Raw genomic sequence first — 18,116 nt, 5'->3', positions numbered from 1 at the left:
CAAAAATGCAGAGAATGAGCATAACAATCACCAAGTTTTTGGGTGCATACACTAACATAAAACAGGATACTAGATTTCCATTTCCAGTGATTCCTCCTAACAGATCATCAAGCAGACTCTTTCAGCATTAGTTTAATTGTCCAAAATGTTCGACAAGAGGACTAGACAATGAGCCAAATTCGTGTCTCTTTTTCTTCCTTTTTCAATGCAGTAAGCTCACTTTTAAAGTAATCAATCCAATTTTTTTAATATACAATAAGTTTACTATCAATTTAAAAAACCGCCAGTCAAACCAACGAGTCTTAGTAAAAAAAAAAATATCGCTAGTGAAATCAACGATTTTAACTATTTTAAAAACCGCCACAACAGTTACTTTTCAATGGAAATGAGACGCTTTGAGTTTACCTCAAGACTAGTAGTTTGATAATTGGTTTAAGTCAGGTAATTTTCTTTTTAGCAAGATTTTGAAAATTTTACATTTCTTAATGTCTATTTCATTAATTTCACAGGTTCTGCAAGCCTATAGGGAGTCAAGTCCACTAACAAAGCCATCATCTGCCCGAGGCCCACCCAAGAGTGGACCACCAGCAATAAGCCTGCAAGCGTTCTTAGCAGTGCCGAAAACAAGCACAAGCAGGAACATTCTGGAGACCCAAAAGAAAATTGCCCCACCATTACTTGCTGTCCCCAAACCAAAATCAATCAAACACGCAATTTCCTGAATCCTACCTACCCAGGTAGAAGAAGGTTTAGATGAAAAACTCAAAATCCAGAAAAAGGGTTTCTTTTCTTTTCTTTTTTCTTTTTTTGGTTTTTTAACCTACCAAAAGGATCCAGTTGAATGCACAATGATTAGATACATACAAAAAGGGTCTCTATTAATTTATCTACTTCCTTCTACTCCTATAACCTAAATTAAAAAAGGCATCAAATTAATACTACTTGTTTACACATATTATTCTCTGAGGGCATCTTCTTGTAAACCAACCCCCAACCCCCTTCCCCCTTGTACCCAGGAAGAACTAGCTAGCTGCTGCTAGTACAGAGCCGACTGCCGACTTTCGACTTTGTCTATAATGAGGGGGGGTCAGGTCAGGTGACAAAATGTCCGGTTTTACGCCTGTGCCGGCTATAGTCGGATACGAACCTGAAAGTGCGGCCGCAGCCTTGGACCTTGCACTGGTACGGGCGCTCGCCAGTATGCACCCGCAAATGCTCAGTCCTAGCCCACGCCCACTTGAACGACATGGTGCAACCCTCCCACGGGCATTTGAGGGGCCTGTCATCGTCATGCACGCGTTGATGAAGCATGGCATATTTGTGAGAGCTGAATTTCTTCCCACACCCTTCGTGTGGGCACAGGTTTCGTTTGTGCAAGACCAAACTGGCCTTTGTCTGAAAACTCATTTGGCAGCCTTCTATATCACACTGGTAGGGTCCCTTTCTCGTCACTTTCTTCTCGTCTGAAGGTCTCTTCACCTTTCCCCCAGCTGATTTCTCTTCATTATGTTCGTTACTGTCAGTCCCACCTCTTCTAGCGTCATTCATAGTAGCCCTTGACCTCAGCCCTTCACATGGACTCCTAATGTAGGAGTCGAGATTAAGTTGAGCTTCTGTTTGCATCTCCACCACTTCCCTTCGTCTTTTCCTTCTATTTCCTGCAGTTGAACCACTATTTTCCATCTCTCCTTTGTCAGGCGAATAACATTTCTCACAGCGGCCACCTTTCAGGTCCTCCTCAGCAGCATATGCAGTTGCAACTTTCAGATTTTCTTCAACTGAGACACAAGTTGGTTGATCTAATGGAACAACACAACTCCCCGTGACAGGGTCACACAACGGTTCAGAGTCAGCAAGATTGAAGTCTCCCTCCATCATAATGTCCCCGTCAGCATTGAATTTCTCATTTTTCTCACTGCCTTGGTCAACTCTAGTGTCATGCTGCATCTCAGAACCACCTCCAAATGTTAGATCACTGGCTTTGCCCTCAATGGCCATTTCCACTAAGACACTGCCCTCAATCTGTGCCCCAACGTTATCAACCCCTGAAGTGGCCGCAACAAGTGAATCAACTTGTGATGGAACATAATTGCCACTGAGGTTGCTGGCTGCTGCAAGAGCCCCACTATTATTCTGCAATTCCGGTTTACTGCTAGAACCTAAAATGAGACCTGAAGACTCCTTCCCGGTCATTTCAAAGTTACAGATGTTACCCTCAGATCTGTGAATGCTACGGCCATCTGGCCCCCCACAATCAGCAATTATAGCTTCATCTTGCACATTATTTGTAGTGTGTCCATTGGTCGGTCTTGCTGCTATAGAACCAGCAGGTCTAGACTTTAAGCTTCTCCTTGAATATTGAATAAGTTTACCTTCTTTTCTCAACATTCTGCTACTTGAGTTTACTCCAAACACATCATCTGTTCGCAGTTGAACGCTCGTAGATGGTTTCGTCCTGACTGGGTTCTCCAATTGAATGCTGTCCGATGGTTTCTTATGTACTGAATAATTTAAGTTCCGCTTGGACCGGAATTTTCTGGATGGCCACTTGAGATTGAAAGTGTTGGAACTAGGAGTTCTGTCAGAAAATAACCCACCCAATGCCATTGCATGCTGCGCCGGCTTAGATGGAGAAATTTTTCTGACTTTCACACAGTGACATAAGTTGACATTTAGCTTTGAGGTCCAGTCTCCTCCACGTTCATCATGCCCTCCATCGTTAATTGCATGATCAATCAAGTTCATATCTGCTTCTGATGCATTATCTAATCTGATTTCATTATACTCAAAAGGACTACCAATTTCCTCTGCGATGACTGCAGCATGTGCCTTTATTTTTTGGAAGTCTGCACAAAATGAAATTGGTGTCGTTGGAAATACTTAACCAGAAGGAGGAGAAGGCTAAAACAAAAAGATACAAACTGATAATAGCTTCTGTTATACTGTTATTATCACCACAGTTGTTACTGCAATTGACATGATCTTCATTAGAAACTAAATTAATACAACATTGAACTGTAAGATAATACATTTCAAACAGTCTATATTAATAACAAAGTACAGACTCTTATTTATTTTTTCTTTTGTGCAGCCAATGCTTGTTCCAGACCACCTTTGAAGAACAGAGTTTTCTACCTAGCCAACAAACAAGCAAAACAAAAGCTCTGCTACTTTGAAAAAGAAGGAAAGGGGATGAGGGTGTTCAAAACAAAGAAAAAAGAAAGAAAAGAAAAAAATATTATTGTTGATTATCAGAGGGTGACATATAAGCTCAAGTTATTTGTCATATACATTTATATAATAACATAAGCTCAAATTGGATTAGATCATGGATTTGCATTAAGCCCTTCTTTAATCTAATAATGGATGAACTCATAAAACACATCCAGAAGAGATGAATTGTTGCATATTACTTACAAATGATATTGTCTTAGTAGATGAGACAAAAAATACATGAATATTAAACTCAAATTATGGAGAGACACCTTAAAATTTGAATGTTTCAAGTTGATACAAAATATAAGTGTAGTAAAACAGAGGTCGGGATGATGTTGAGGTGAGACTTGAATATCAAGCTATCCTATTCAAGATCAGTTTAGATATCTCAGATCAATTATTCAAAATGGTATAAGTACTTAACAGCATTTTAAATCTAAATAAAAGTTATATCAAATAGCTATAAGACCAATTTTGTTGTATAGCTTAGAATGTTGAATAATTAAATACCAAATGTATAAAATATGGACATAACTAAGATGAGGATGTCAAGATAAATGTGCATCCATAGAAAAAAAAAATTTAGAAAGAAAATTGCCCATAATAAAGTTACAGTGGCACTTATTGGAGATAAAATAAGCAAGACAAGACATTTGAGAAAAACATGAATAGACCAAAAAGTTTGTAGTAAAAAAAAAAAGGTAGGGGAAGACCAAAAAAAACTCAATAAGAAACTTTTACGTGACAGAATATAACAGCCTCAAAAAAACGCAGATATGAATAAAAATGAATGTATAGATAGGCCCCATGTAGCCTACTCCACTTAGTGGGATTAAGGCTTGTGAAGATGATGATAACAAAAGATCAATTTGACTAGTTGCTAGACTTAGAAAGGTAGGTGTTATGAATTGAACCCATGTTCATGAAAAAAGTCATCCTTATAGCTGACAATGCAAAACAAAACAGCCATGTGTCACAAGCCACACAAATAGATGCTGACCACCACTCTTTACAATGGTCGTCCTACCTTGAGTTCAGTAATATCTAGAAGAATATGGAACTTTCTAAATATCTAGAAAATTCTAGAAAGCTGTAGATGCTTCTGGAGTATACTAGAATATTCTAGAGCTCTCTGGAGTACTCTAAATGATGCTAGAATTCTTCAGAGTGCTAGGGTTCACTGGAGAGAAGCATAGGGATACTTCTAGACTCTCTAGGTGGTTGAGTAAATATCGTAAGATGTTCCATTAGATTATTGACATGTGGCATAATCTTTTCACACATTTTTCCTAGGTGCCTATAAATAGGGGAGGGCCTCATTTGTAAAGGCATCCAAGAAAGGTGTAACATTTTGGGAGTACAATACAAGAGTCGTTTCCAAACTCTCAAGTTATTTCCTGTCACTCTCTTTTGGTTTCTTTGATACAATTTACTGCATTTTGAGGGAGTAACACAGAACTTAGGCTTTCTCTAATGAAGGAATTGAGAAGCTCAAGTGTTGCAGAGGAACTTGAAGATTAAGCATGTGACACATGTTTTTACCTTCCAACCTAGAAAAGGAAACAACAAAATAAGAATCATTCAGCTCCACAAGTTAGCAAGGCTGTTTCATGAGCCGCCTTTGTGCAAACAATATCATGCCGTACTCTTACCTGAATGGCAAACCACAAGGACATTTGCTCCACCTTTTGGATGCAGCATCTCCTCAATTTTAATTGCATGCTCCAGGCAAAATATTCGCGGTCTTAGAAATCCCCTAGTATAATGCCAGCCCTTCTGAAACTTGGCTTCTGAAGAAATAGATAGATCCTTTGGAATTGGTGAAAGATCAGGAACAGTAAAGAGATCCCCTGAGATATGAACCACAGGTTTGATTGATTTGAGACTTGAAGAAGCTCCATTTGAATGTTTAAGTAAATTGCTCTCATTCTGCTCAATCTTCTCCACAGGTCCATCTGCAAAAGAGAAATTATATGATGCCTCCAAATCTTGTTTAAAATTGGATCATGTCATGTAGTATTCTTGGAAGTAAAAAGACAATAACCCCACAGACAACAGAAAGACTTAGGAAGAAACTTAAAGAAAAAAGATTCACATTAAAATATGCAAGGTAGCTTCATAACATCAGCCACTTGCCTTCATTCTTATTGGGCTAGTTAAGAGCTGTCATTTAATATTTGCAGCAACATTCCAGATAAGATTCTACAAAAAGGACTGAACAAGCATTTCAGTTGGCCAAATACAAATTTTAGCCCCTGTACTTGCACATTTTTTTTATTTAGACACTCAAACTTTTTGTTGTTTCAATTATACCCTTGAACTATGCAATTTTCAATCAATTGCACACCTCCACAAATTTGTTGAGGACAATGAATTAAGCATAGTTAGGGGTGTAATTGAAACAATACAAAGTTCAAGGGTGCAATTGACTCAAAATTGCATAGTTCAAAGGTGTAATTAAAATAACAAAAAGTTCGAGTGTTTAAATGAAAAAAACATGTAAGTACAGGAGCTAAAATAAGTATTTTGCCCATTTCAGTTCAAAAATTGGCCAGTTATATCAAATATTTAGAGGACCATCTTTGGTTATTCCAACATCCGCTCATGGTGAAATCAAGGCTATACTGTTAATTCATTAACCATAATAGCAAAGGACAAAATGAGAACTCGGAGCAATGTGATCGAGATTCAAGGATGATATAACCAAAAGAATTGGATAAGAGAAGTTTGTGTTTATACCTGAAACAAAACCCACAACCATGCCATCATGGACTGGAGGCAAATGGGACTCCACAGGTTTTGGCACTTCTACATCTTGCAGAAGGTCCGTTGATGCTCTCTCGGAAGGTTGGACCACAGACATTAATGGAAAGCCAAGAATCCCACAAGCCACACATGGTAACGTCCCAGAATCTACTTGAAAATCACTAGACAAATCATCATCATCACCATCTACATACAAATCATTCACATTTTCCATATAGAATCTCATCTCACTTAGTAGATCCTGATTGTTTTTGTTATCAGAACAGCTGTCTTCTTTTGGTGCATCTGTGACAGTAGCAATGCTGCTGCACGGTTCAGAACCTTTACTTGGGTATGGTAGAGATTCCATATCCCACAATACCACACGATTAGAAGAGTTTTTCCCCAGAAGAATGGTTAATAGATTGTTTTCATTTAAAATATCTTCTATAAAAGCCTTCTTAACTGATAGCTCTCTTTCTTCCTTCTGGCGATCTCTCAGACGAGAGTTTCGTGCCCCTGGTAGTAATGATCTAGGCACCCTGCATCAAGATAATTATAGTTTGTTGGTAGATGCAATGACTATTAGTAAGTTCCTGATACCTATTGGATAGTAACAAAAGAGAATTACAAGAACATGATACTACAAGGAAAAATAATAGCTAACTTTTTAAAAATGCAGGGCAAAATCTGACGTCACACTTGATAAGAAAACCAATATATCTTAAGTCTTTAATGTCAAGTTAAATGCACCCAGAGAAAAATCACTAGATCACAACCACTGAAAGTAATCTAACTGCTGAAGATTCAGACTGAAAAGTAGACTTCAAAATCTAAGAACTTACTTGTCTGGCTAACAAATAACACATCAACATTCTAGGTTAAGCAAAACATAACCCTCATGAATTTGTTTTCAAAACACCAATGCTGCAGAACTGTTATTCTGGGGGAACCAAACCCTGACCTTGTAAATTTATTTTCATATCCCAAGTCAAAATGGAGAATTAGAACAAGTGTGCAGACACAAGGAAAAAAAGCCAAAAACATTCTCACATGAAGCCCAAAATCCCATTTTCTTCCGTGTCATGTTCTTCTCATTCAGGAGACGAAGTATAAATAGTTTCCATAGAAAGCTAAAGTTTTCTGTTCAGGTTTGAGGCACCAGACAAGGATAATGTGCAGAATACTAATATCTTATTCATATAAGCCTCTTGATATTCTTTGGCTTTGGCCCACATTTACCCAGAACATTACCCCCTCCTTGTCTGTTTATCATTTCTCACCAATTTTGATGTTTCATTATCTGATAACCACCAAATTACTGCAAAAGTAAAACAAAAATTTGATGAACAGAAGATCTTTTTCAATTTTTGATATATATGGGAAAGGTAAAAGCAATAAGAAAATTAAATTCGTAAAAGAATCAAGTGGATAGGGGATCAACAAATAAAAATGCAATGATAACATTCGCCTCATAGCTTACTTGACCTTAGCCTTTGCCAAAGTTATGCACCCATCAAAACGGCCTACAGGTCAGCAGTACTCTCATCCAGAAACAATCGGACCACCATCACACCCCCCCCCCCCCCCCCCCAAAAAAAAAAAAAACTCCCAAAAAAAAGGGGGAAAACTAGAGAAGTTACCAATGGAAATGAAGACCTGCAAGCTGTGACTTCTTTTAGCATATTTAATGCTCTTGACAAAACCTCAGTGGGCTCAGCCAAACCTTTAATATTGACACCCTACAGAGACAAACCATCAAAGGTACTGTTTTCTTCACCAATCCAGTAGTTCTAACCTCAGTCTAGTCTTATACCAAAGCAACATGCGAAACCTTCCATGTTCCCTTGTGCCAAAAACATTGGAATGCCTCTTAGCTCCCTGAACAAAGGATTCAGATTTTGTTATTTCACTTTCTCAATGATATTCCATATTAGGTTATCCATATGCACTTACAATAGATGAGGAATAGATTGGCAAACCAAATCTCTTCTCGTTTCCAAATGAGGACATTCTAATAAGAGCAGTAGAATAAAAAATTGTGGTTTTAGGGCCACCAAGTTATTACTTCTAAAGCTTGCAAAACAGCAAGGAAGATCCTAAGCTCAATAAAAGTTATATTGGCTCTCCTAGTTTGCTGCACATCATAAGTTCCCGGCTTTGACATTTTCTTTTGCATTTTTAATAAAGAATTAAAAATATATAAAAAAAAAGGCCAATTTAAGGGGACAGGGACCTTGTTGGATGCGAGGCGCACATTTAAGGAATTTGTATAAAAAAAACTTACACATCATTATTTTTAATATATACCTATAAAGAGGCAAATGCAAACTTATAAAATCATAAATAACATAAAATCAACAGCAGTTGCCTAAATAATGGGGCATTTTATTGTTTTCTCAAATTTCTTTTAATTTTTTCCTAGTTATTACAGGTTAGATTTTACAAAGTCCATAAAAAAACTAAAAAAAATTACATAGGAGCAAAAGATGGCTGCCTTGTGCCTTAGGGTGAGGCATGTCTTAGCGTGCACCTTTGACAACTATGCTTGCCACATATAGGAACAATATATCAAGCCTTTATCCCACTATAAACAGCTAGTAACATGAATTCTAGCTCACCTATCATTTCTATCTATGGCCTTATCTATTATAAGGCCCTTATAACTCACATCATACCTAAGTGTACCATAAAGTTTTTCTAGGTCTTCCTTTATCTCTTTTGTTACATCGCTAGATATTTGTTCCACTCCATCCACTCTCCTCATAGGAGCCTCCACTAGTCTTCATCTCACATGACATGTCACACATCTTACATTCAATAAGAGTCACTCAAACCTTATTATTATGAATACACTCATTTTTAATTTTTTTTCTTTTCTTATAATGGCTTCAAACCGATCTTAATAGCCTCATCTTTGTTACCATCATATTTTATATATGTTGGTGCTTTACTACCCAACATTATATGCCATACAATAAGGGTGGTATGGCTTCAAACACCAATGCACTTCTCTATTTTAACCATGTTGCCTTAATTCTTGGTATGACTTAATATTTCAGTTTCATCATAACATCTTTCGTACTTATGTTTTTATTGAATTTACATTTCATATATTCAATTCTCATTATACTTAACTTAAAACCTCCAGATTCTAAAATGTTTCTCCATATCTCAAGCTTAGTATCATGCCTTCCTTTATCTCATCCACCAACGCAATGTTATCAGCAAATAGCATACATCAAAGGACCTCTATCCAGTTACATGTATGAGTCCATTTGTTTTTAGGGAAAAAAGTTGAGGGTTGAAAGCAAATCCTTGATGTAGTCAAACTGTAATTAGAAAAGCCTCAATATCTTCTCTACATCTTTTGACATGTGTCTCTAGGATATGTCTTTAATAACTTGTCTATAAGCAATTCGAACTACTACTCTAAAACCCTCCATAAAACTTCTCTAGAAAATTTGTCGTAAACTTTTTCTAAATGTATAAACACCATATGTAGATCATTTTTGTTTATCTCTCTGTCTTTCCACTAGACACCTTAGCATGGCTTCCATTGTTGACCTACCAAGCATAAAACTAAATTGGTTCCCAGACTCCTTGGTTTCTCTTCTTTATTTTCTCAATTACTCTTTCTCAAAGTCTTATTATATGGCTCATTAGCTAATCCCTCTCTAATTTCCACAACTTTTGAACATCTCCTTTATTCATGTAAATAGGTACTAAACTGCATTTTCTCCACTCGTCCAACATCCTTTTTTTATTTTAGGATCACATTAAATAATTTCATTAACAAAAAATTCCCTCCTCTTCCATGCATTTCTATGCTTCTATCAATATATTATCTAGCCCAACTTCTTTCTTATTCATCATGTTTTTCAATGCTTGCTTTGTTTCATTTTGATGTATACATCTATAAAACATGTAATTTCTATCTTCTTCAAACTACTACAATGCCCTAACATAACAGTTGTTTCTCCACCTTCATTCAACAATTTTGAGATATACTCCTTCCATCTCTCTTCAGCACACCCCCTCATTCATTAGTAGTTTGGTTTTTGTCTTTTATGCATGTCATTTGGCTCAAATCCTTTTTTTCTCTTTCTTTTTGTTTTGGTAGTTTACATGTGTGTCTATATACATTTCTCCATCTTTTATATCAAGTTAATGGTATAAATTTGCATAAGCTTTTGACTTTTGCTTCACAAACTGCTTTTTTGCTTCCTTTCTAGCCAAACTAATACCTCTTTTAAGTTTTATTCATTACAACATTTACGTAAGGCCTTATTAAGCTCTCTTAGTTTTGATTTTTCTCTTGTACCTCTATTTTCCACTACTAAGACTCTTTGATCTGGAATTTTTCCCATTGACTCCCTAGAACAATTTATGCTGTGTTTAAAATTGTAATAGCCATTTCAATCCACATTTGGTTTCTCTCCTTCTACGCCCAAATCTCTTCTACCGCACACTTTTTCCTTGAAAATAGTTTGTTTTCCACCTTTTAAATCCCATCATTTGATTCTTAGGCTTCATTTTGTATCATTTTTTCTCTTTCATTTTTTATATAACCATCAATGACCATAAGTCTATATTGAGTGGCCAAGCACTCTCTCGATATAACTTTACAATCCTTCACAACATAAGCAATTTGTCAGGACCTTGGGCGTATTAGCTTACAGTAGGGTTGAATGTAGCTGATTATTTATTAGTAGAAGTAGTTAGCAGTAGTTATTTTGGTATTTTAGTAGCAGTATTTTTTGTTTTACTTCGTAATAGAATTACCTACCTAGGAGAAGTAACTATATAAAGTTACTAGAGCTGTAAAGAAATCGTAATGTGAAATATCAAATTCAAACTTCTGATTTTCTCTCTCCACGCTCTCTCCCTCTCAGATTTGACTGCTTTTCCTCCCTCAACTTCTTTTTGTCTCATTCTCTCTTCTTTCGAGTTCTTTCTCTCTTGCCTCCTCTGATTTCCCTCTCTAATTCTCTCTTCTGATTTTGTTCTCTCTTGATCTTCCTCTTTCTATCTTGCCTCCTTCTGCTTTCCTTCTCCAATTGCTGAATCTACCTTAACTCTGCTTAGTTCTCTCAATCAGCAGAGAACTTTCCTTGTTAGAATCTAAGGATCTTGATGTCACAGTAGCACTGTGACCGCTGCCAACTTCCGTTCCAGTGTGAGTTAGTATCTACTAGAAAATTGTAAGAGAAGAGAGAGTTTTAGAGAAGAAGAAGAAAGAGAGAAGGAATAGTTGGGAGGAGGTGAGAATGCAGAGGGTAGAAGCTGGAATTGGTTAATTGATACTCGATACCAACTTACAGGAGCTGTTTGGGCTTATATAGTTGTCCTAGGGTGCTGTCACAGCAGGTTGCAGCCTTCATAACCAACTATTTTGTTTTATCCCAAACACCTTTACAGCTGAACATTCTCTCTAACTAACTAACAGCTGGAACAAAAGAGAATTACTAGGGAATAATAAAGAAACATAGCAGGTAAATAAATCCGTAACAAAATTTAGCCTTGGTTTCGTGACAATGCCCTTCCCTTCAGCGATTTCTTGTCCTCAAGAAATGTTTAGGAGGCTGGCGATTCGGGGAAATTGTCGTAGTAGTTGGGGAAGGTATTCCCAGGTGTCCTCCCTCACGGATCCTCCTTGCCATCTGACTAGCACTTGAATAAGAGGAGCCCCTTGTTGGTAGATGACTCTTCTATCCAATATAGCCTCTGGCTCCTTTGTGACTTCCTTCTCCCTAGGTAAAACAGGCAACTTTGGGTTCACTCGTTCCTGCCCCGTTAACTTCTTTAATAGGGAAACATGGAAGACCAGGTGAATGTGGGAGCCTTCAGGAAGTTGTAAACGATAAGCCACCTTGCCTACCTTAGCCGTTATAGGGAAGGGCCCGAAGTATTTAGGGCAGAGTCTAGAGACTGGTCCTTGAGAGATGGATTTAAGATGGGGGTACCTCAGCCGCAGATAGACATTCTCTCTTACCCCAAATTCTCGGTCAATCCTCCTCCTATCGGCCTGCTGCTTCATCCGGTTTTGGGCTGATGCCAACTCCTGTTTGAGTTGTTGTATCACCCCTCTCCTTTGCTGGAAATACTCCTCAACTGCAGCAACTGATGTGCACTCTTCGATGGCCGGTAGAATTGGATGTTTAAACCTGAATATAGCTTCAAAGGGTGACATCTTTATTGATGCGTGGTGGCTGGAATTGTACCACTACTGAGCTAGAGCTAGCCACCTATGCCAATTATTAGGTTGTAGCAAACACACGCAGCGAAGGTCGATTTCGAGACTTTGGTTCACCCTTTCGGTCTGCCCATCCGATTGGGGGTGATATGCAGTCGATAGGTTGAGTTCTGTGCCCATGTTTTTCATCAACTCCCTCCAAAAGTGGCTAGTAAAAATCTTATCCCGGTCGGATATGATAGTCTTAGGGACCCCATGCATTGCAACTACCCGGTCAGTGAACGCCCGGGCCACTTCTTGGGCTGTGTAAGGGTGTGCTAGCCCCACAAAATGCGCACTTAGTGAGCCTGTCGACAATAACCATTACGTAATCCTTGCCCTCAGAACGTGGCAGTCCTTCGATGAAATCCATGGACACACTTGTCCATAATTGTTCTAGAATGGGCAGTGGTTGCAGAAGCCCGAGGTATGCCACGTTCTCATGTTTGCACCTCTTACATGTGTCACACCCCAAAACAAAATCCTTGACCATCCCCCTAAGCTCGGGCCAGTGGAATAGCTGCCACACCCTCAAGTAGGTGTTTTGGATGCCTGAATGTCTCCCTAAAGAAGACTCATGAAGTGACTGCAGAATTTTCCTCTTAAGCTCCTCCTTGTGACCTACTACTATCCGGCCTTTATACCTCAGCAGCCCATCCACCATCGTATATCCTTCTGCCTCCCCACTTCCCAGAGCCAATTTTTCCAGCAGGCCTTTAATTTGGTCATCTCCCTCATAGTTGTCCACCACCTCTTTACACCATTCGGGAATTACCACAGTCATGGCGGCAAATCTTGCTTCTTCTTGGCACCTGGACAATGCATCCGCTGCTAGGTTCTCTTTCTCTTTCCGGCAATCCTAGTGTGGGTACCCTGCTTATTGCCAACTTCAGCCCTTCGAAAGCAGAATCTGCCTTCGGCCCCCACTAAAAGTTTCCCTTCTTTAACAGATTTGTAAGTGGTTTGCTCATGACCCCATACCCTTTAACAAACCTGCGGTAGTAACCAGTCAGCCCCAAAAATCTCCTAAGAGCTCATATTGTAGTGGGTTTTAGCCAGCTGAGCATGGCCTCCACCTTGCTGGAATCGATGTTGATTCCTTATTCTGAAATTAAGTGCCCCCCAAGTATTCCACTTGGTTCTGACCAGATGCACATTTAGATTTTTTGATAAATAGCTAGTTTCTTCTAAGGACCTCAAGAGTGGTTCTTAGGTGGATGAGGTGTTGGTCCAAGGTGGGTCTGTATACAAGGATGTCATCAAAAAATACAAGGGTGAACTTCCTTAAATAGGGTTTAAATATCTGGTTCATTAGAGATTGGAAAGTGGTTGGGGCGTTGGTGAGCCCAAAGGGCATTACCAAAAACTCAAAATGACCATGGTGTGTTCGAAAGGCTGTTTTATGGATGTCCTCAGGCTTCATCCTTATTTGGTGATAGCCAGAGCGCAAATCTAGCTTGGAAAAGAACTTGGCTTGGTGTAGTTCATCCATAAGGTCTTCAACAAGGGGTATGGGAAACTTGTCTTTGATGGTTAAAGAGTTAAGTTAGCAATAATCTACACAAAAAAGCCAAGTGCCATCTTTTTTCTTTACCAATAGGAAGGGAGAAGCAAATGGGCTTTGACTTGGTCTAATGAAGGATTGGCTCAACATCTCTTTTACCATCCTTTCAATTTTAGTTTTTTGGATGGGGGCATAACGGTATGACCTGAAATTGATTGGCTCTACATTCAGTTTTAGGTTAATGGCATGGTCCAAAGTTCGGTTAGGAGGAAGGGTCTTTGGTTCCACAAAGAGGTCCTTAAAGTCTGCCAGCAATTCATCAATAAAGGGTAATGCGCATACCTGGTCGGCACCTTTACGCTGGTGGCTGACAGTGAGTTGTAGCTCCCCCTGCCCTCTCCCATTAGGATTCTCTTCCACTTCCACAATGGAGAACAGCTGTGTGAACTGACTCCATTTGCTCTTGAGGACCCTTTGCAGCCTCTTACCCGTGATCATCTTGCAGGTCGCAACTTCTTGCCCACTAGTAAGCGTCATCCTCTTCCCTTCTTTTTCAAATGAGACTTCCATTCAGTTGAAATCAAAGCTTATGGGACTCACTCCCTTCATCTAATCCACTCCTAACACCACATCACACCCTCCTAACTGCAACAATCTAAGGTCTGCCTCAAATTCTTCTTCCTGCATTTCCCATATGAAACCCAGGCAAGCCGAATTGCTCAACACCTGGTTTCCATTAGCAACAACCACACTCAAGGGTGATGTCCCAGTGAGTTGGCACTTTAGCTTCCTAGCAGTGCTATTGTCAAGGAAACTATGGGTGCTCCCACTGTCAATCAGAATTGACAAGCTGCCTTCCTTCACCTTCCCTTCCACCTTAATTATCTTGTTGTTGGTGATCCCCTTAAGGGCATGGAGGGATATTTCTCCATCATTCTCCCCTCTAATTTCTTTGAAATCTTCTACTTCTTCCGCATCTAGTTCACCATCCTTATCTCCTTCCAACAGTAATAGTTGGCGTTTGCATTGGTGCCCAGGATAGTACCTATCCCCGCACCTGTAACAAGCGCCGAGAAGCTTCTTAGTCTCCTCCATCCGTCCCCCTTGATACGGACCACCTACATTTCTCCCTCCTGTATTTCCTTTAGCCGAATCTCTGTAAGTCCCCTTACTGCTCACCCCTTGCTGCCAATTTCCACCTATTATCACTTTCTGTTGCTGTCTCTGCTTTTTCATAAGGGCTTCAACCACTAGCTTCTGCAGCTTAGCACTCTCCGCCGCTTGTTCCACCGTCCGAGGCCTTATCATTTTCACCATCGGTCGCAAATCCTCATTGAGGCCGCTAAGGAAGCTAGAAACAAAATAAGCTTCCGATAAGTGGGGGTCATTGTTACTCATCAATGACCTCAGCTCCTCAAAACGCCTCAAGTAAGACCCAACATTTCCCGCTTGTCTTAACTTATTGAATTCCTCTATAGTGTCCGACATGGTCCTCTCCCCGAACCTTTCACATAGCTTTTCTAAAAAACCCCTCCAGGTGTAATTCTCCCTCGTTTGGGTCCATCCTTGGAACCATGCATCCACTGTATCGTCAAAGTAAGTCGCAGCCAGAGCCACCCTTCTTTCTACTGGTACATTATACCATTCAAACATCCGTTCACACTTCCTAATCCACCACCTAGGATTAGTTCCTTCAAATACCGGTATCTCCATTCTAGGCATTGGAAATCCTGGTTGGGGTGGAGTAAGTCTGTCCTCTCTTCCTCTCCTTGTATCAATTTCGATCTCATCGTCCTACTCAACCTCAACCTCTGAGGTCCCATTGCCTGGGTTCATTCTTTCATTATGTAAAATAGGTTTTGTTCTAGTTCTAGGAGGGAAGTCAGGGGTCATTCTTACCTGGTTTTGCTGGGTGAACATCAGCATGAATCGTTGAAGTTGATTTCCCATCTCCTCTCTCATTTGGTTGAAATCTTCCCTCATCTGATTCAACCCATTTTCAAGCCTACGTTCCAGTCCTCCGATAGCCCATAGTTCTTCTCAGAACCCAGTTCCAAACGATCCACACGATGTTGGAACTCCCCCACTGTCGAGGTGACTTGCTGGAGTTGTGACTCCATATTCTTCTGCGAGTGCCTTCGGCCATTACTCCGCGTGGTACTCAGCTACCGGAATCAATGCTCTGATACCAAATGTCACAGTTGCGCTGTGACCACTGCCAACTTCCGTTCTGGTGTGAGTTAGAATCCGCTAGAAAATTGTAAGAGAAGAGAAAGGTTTAGAGAAGAAGAAGAGAGAGAGAAGGAAAAGTTGGGAGGAGGTGAGAATGCAGAGGGTAGAAGCTGGAATTGGTTAATTGATACTCGATACCAACTTACAAGAGTCGTTTGGGCTTATATAGCTATCCTAGGGTGCTGTCACAGCAGGTTGCAGCCCTCATAACCAACTATTTTGTCTTATCCCAAACACCTTTACAGGTGGACATTCTCTCTAACTAACTAACAGCTGGAACAAAAGAGAATTACTAGGGAATAATAAAGAAACATAGCAGGTAAATAAATCCGCAGCAAAATTTGGCCTTGGTTCCGTGACACTTGACAAATTGCTATAAGAGCAATTCCTTAGCCTCAAATCTAACTCTTTTCAAGTTTTCTCCATGGCTGATGGTTACAAGATGCTCAAAGCTTCTATGGATAGATTTGGAAGGAAAATGGACGAACTCATAATTATGATAGCCAAACGGTAGTAGGTTAGTCTTCCAGCTAAATTAATTTCTAAGAAATATTATAATCTAATTATTCAAAGAAAGAGACTAGTCCTTGTGACAGTTGGAGATCCATACATTACTCGTCCAAGGAATTAGTATTCCATTAACAGTCCATGGAATCAGTATTCCACTAACAAACCAAAGAGTTCAACTAAGGAAGAAAGAAGTAATAAGAAGGATGTTGTGAACGATGTTTTCCAGCCTTAGGAGTTTCTTCAAGTAAAACAGTACCACGAGAAGTCAAAATTGTGGAGAAATGATTCTTTGATTACTTCCGATCTTGAGAATGAGTGTTTTGATTTAGAAAGTACTGATAAGAAGGATGATAGCAATAACAGTGATGATATTGGCGATGAAATTCATTCTCCAAATAAAAACAATAAGGTCCAGGATGCTCAGAAAGTAGATCTAAAGGAACAGCCTGATTCCTTAAAAAGAGAAGTTTCTGAAGAAGGTTCTCAAGATGACTATCTTGGAAGTTTTGATCATGAGATAATTGATTCAAACAATCAATCATCATGATTGAAAGAAGTTAATAGAGAATTTCTTGAGATTGAGAAAGAGACATATGGTTCTCTTGGAATTGAAATTGATCCAGCCTTTCACAGTGGGAAACTGGCTCAATCAATTTCTAAAACAAGCAATGTTGAAATGAATTATGTTGCAGTTGCCAAGAAACCAAAAGAAGAGTTAATAAATCATGATGTGCCTATTAAGAGGTTGCAGGAGAAAAATGAAAAACTATTCGATTGACTGACAAAGAAAGCAAAGTCCATCGCATTATCCTTGGTGCCCAGTCCACTGTCTGAAGGACCAGCTAATGTTCAGGATTGGAACTTTAAGAGGAATGATTCTGAGAAAGAAGGTCCTAAGAACATTGTTCCTTGGCCTTTGGTTCGGAGAAGGCTCGGGAGTATATAGCTTTGCTTAAATGAGGCATCAAGAAGGTTAAGACAATTACAGTAGGAGAATATCTTACTATTGTTCTAAATGTTTTTGATCTTGAACAATCTAACAATCTTCTTGTCATTTCAAATGGTGTAGACCAATTTCTGGTGCTGGTTTTAGTCGAGGTAAGTAAAGCAGGTACTTCAAGAAAGCCTGAAATACTTGCTAAACAAAGAGATGTTATTTTCTCTTTCATCTATAAGATAGAGCCAAAGAGAGAGATGGACACTATGCTTGTTTTGCATGTCAGGATTTTGTATATAAGATCTTTGCTTGCTTGATTTCCAGAACTAAAATCAATTAAAGCATGTTCTATTGAGCAATTTCTATAGAAGATTAATACAGAACGCAATGGAAGCTCCAGTCAGGGAAACAACCCTGGGAGGTCTCCTGTGTGTTATGATCCTAACAAGAATTCTCTCATTGATGAGCAGATTCAAAGTTTTAAGGAAACTTGGAGATAGCATGTAACTGGAGGAAAGCTAAGGGAAATAACTGAAGAAGTTAAAGTTTTGTTGTCGGAAACAAGGCTCTGTCATGACCCAAAGGGCGGTAGTTGTAACTGTACTGAAGTTTGTTAGTTACTTGAGTTTGTTAGTGTGTTAGTTTGATTTGTTTGGTGATAACCACAAGGATGTGTCACAAGACAGGGGAGAAATCTGAATTTTTGCAGCTAAGTTTTGTATTGGATTTAGATACTA

At 39.2% G+C, this 18,116-nt stretch overlaps 1 protein-coding gene across 4 annotated transcripts in view; it reads right to left on the bottom strand.

Annotated features, from left to right (window-relative positions):
• LOC127806081 (lysine-specific demethylase ELF6) overlaps positions 1 to 18,116 on the bottom strand; it is a 58,419-nt gene that overhangs the window by 14,843 nt on the left and 25,460 nt on the right. For 3 of the 4 annotated variants that reach the window (XR_008024340.1, XM_052343082.1, XM_052343080.1), the window contains 3 exons: positions 5,956 to 6,503; positions 4,869 to 5,171; positions 1,148 to 2,846 (listed from right to left, as the gene is read on the bottom strand). Coding sequence is in view for 3 of the 4 variants with exons in the window: in XM_052343082.1 (XP_052199042.1) it covers positions 1,148 to 2,846; positions 4,869 to 5,171; positions 5,956 to 6,503 (2,550 nt within the window). In the remaining variant the exon portion in view is untranslated. Of the gene's footprint in view, positions 1 to 754; positions 2,847 to 4,868; positions 5,172 to 5,955; positions 6,504 to 18,116 lie in introns of those variants that run through there. The other variant, XM_052343081.1, reaches the window with a different exon arrangement.

Source organism: Diospyros lotus, chromosome 7 (assembly GCF_014633365.1).
Source record: "Diospyros lotus cultivar Yz01 chromosome 7, ASM1463336v1, whole genome shotgun sequence".
Taxonomy (NCBI): Eukaryota; Viridiplantae; Streptophyta; class Magnoliopsida; order Ericales; family Ebenaceae; genus Diospyros; species Diospyros lotus.
This window is presented reverse-complemented; position numbering and strand designations above follow the sequence as displayed.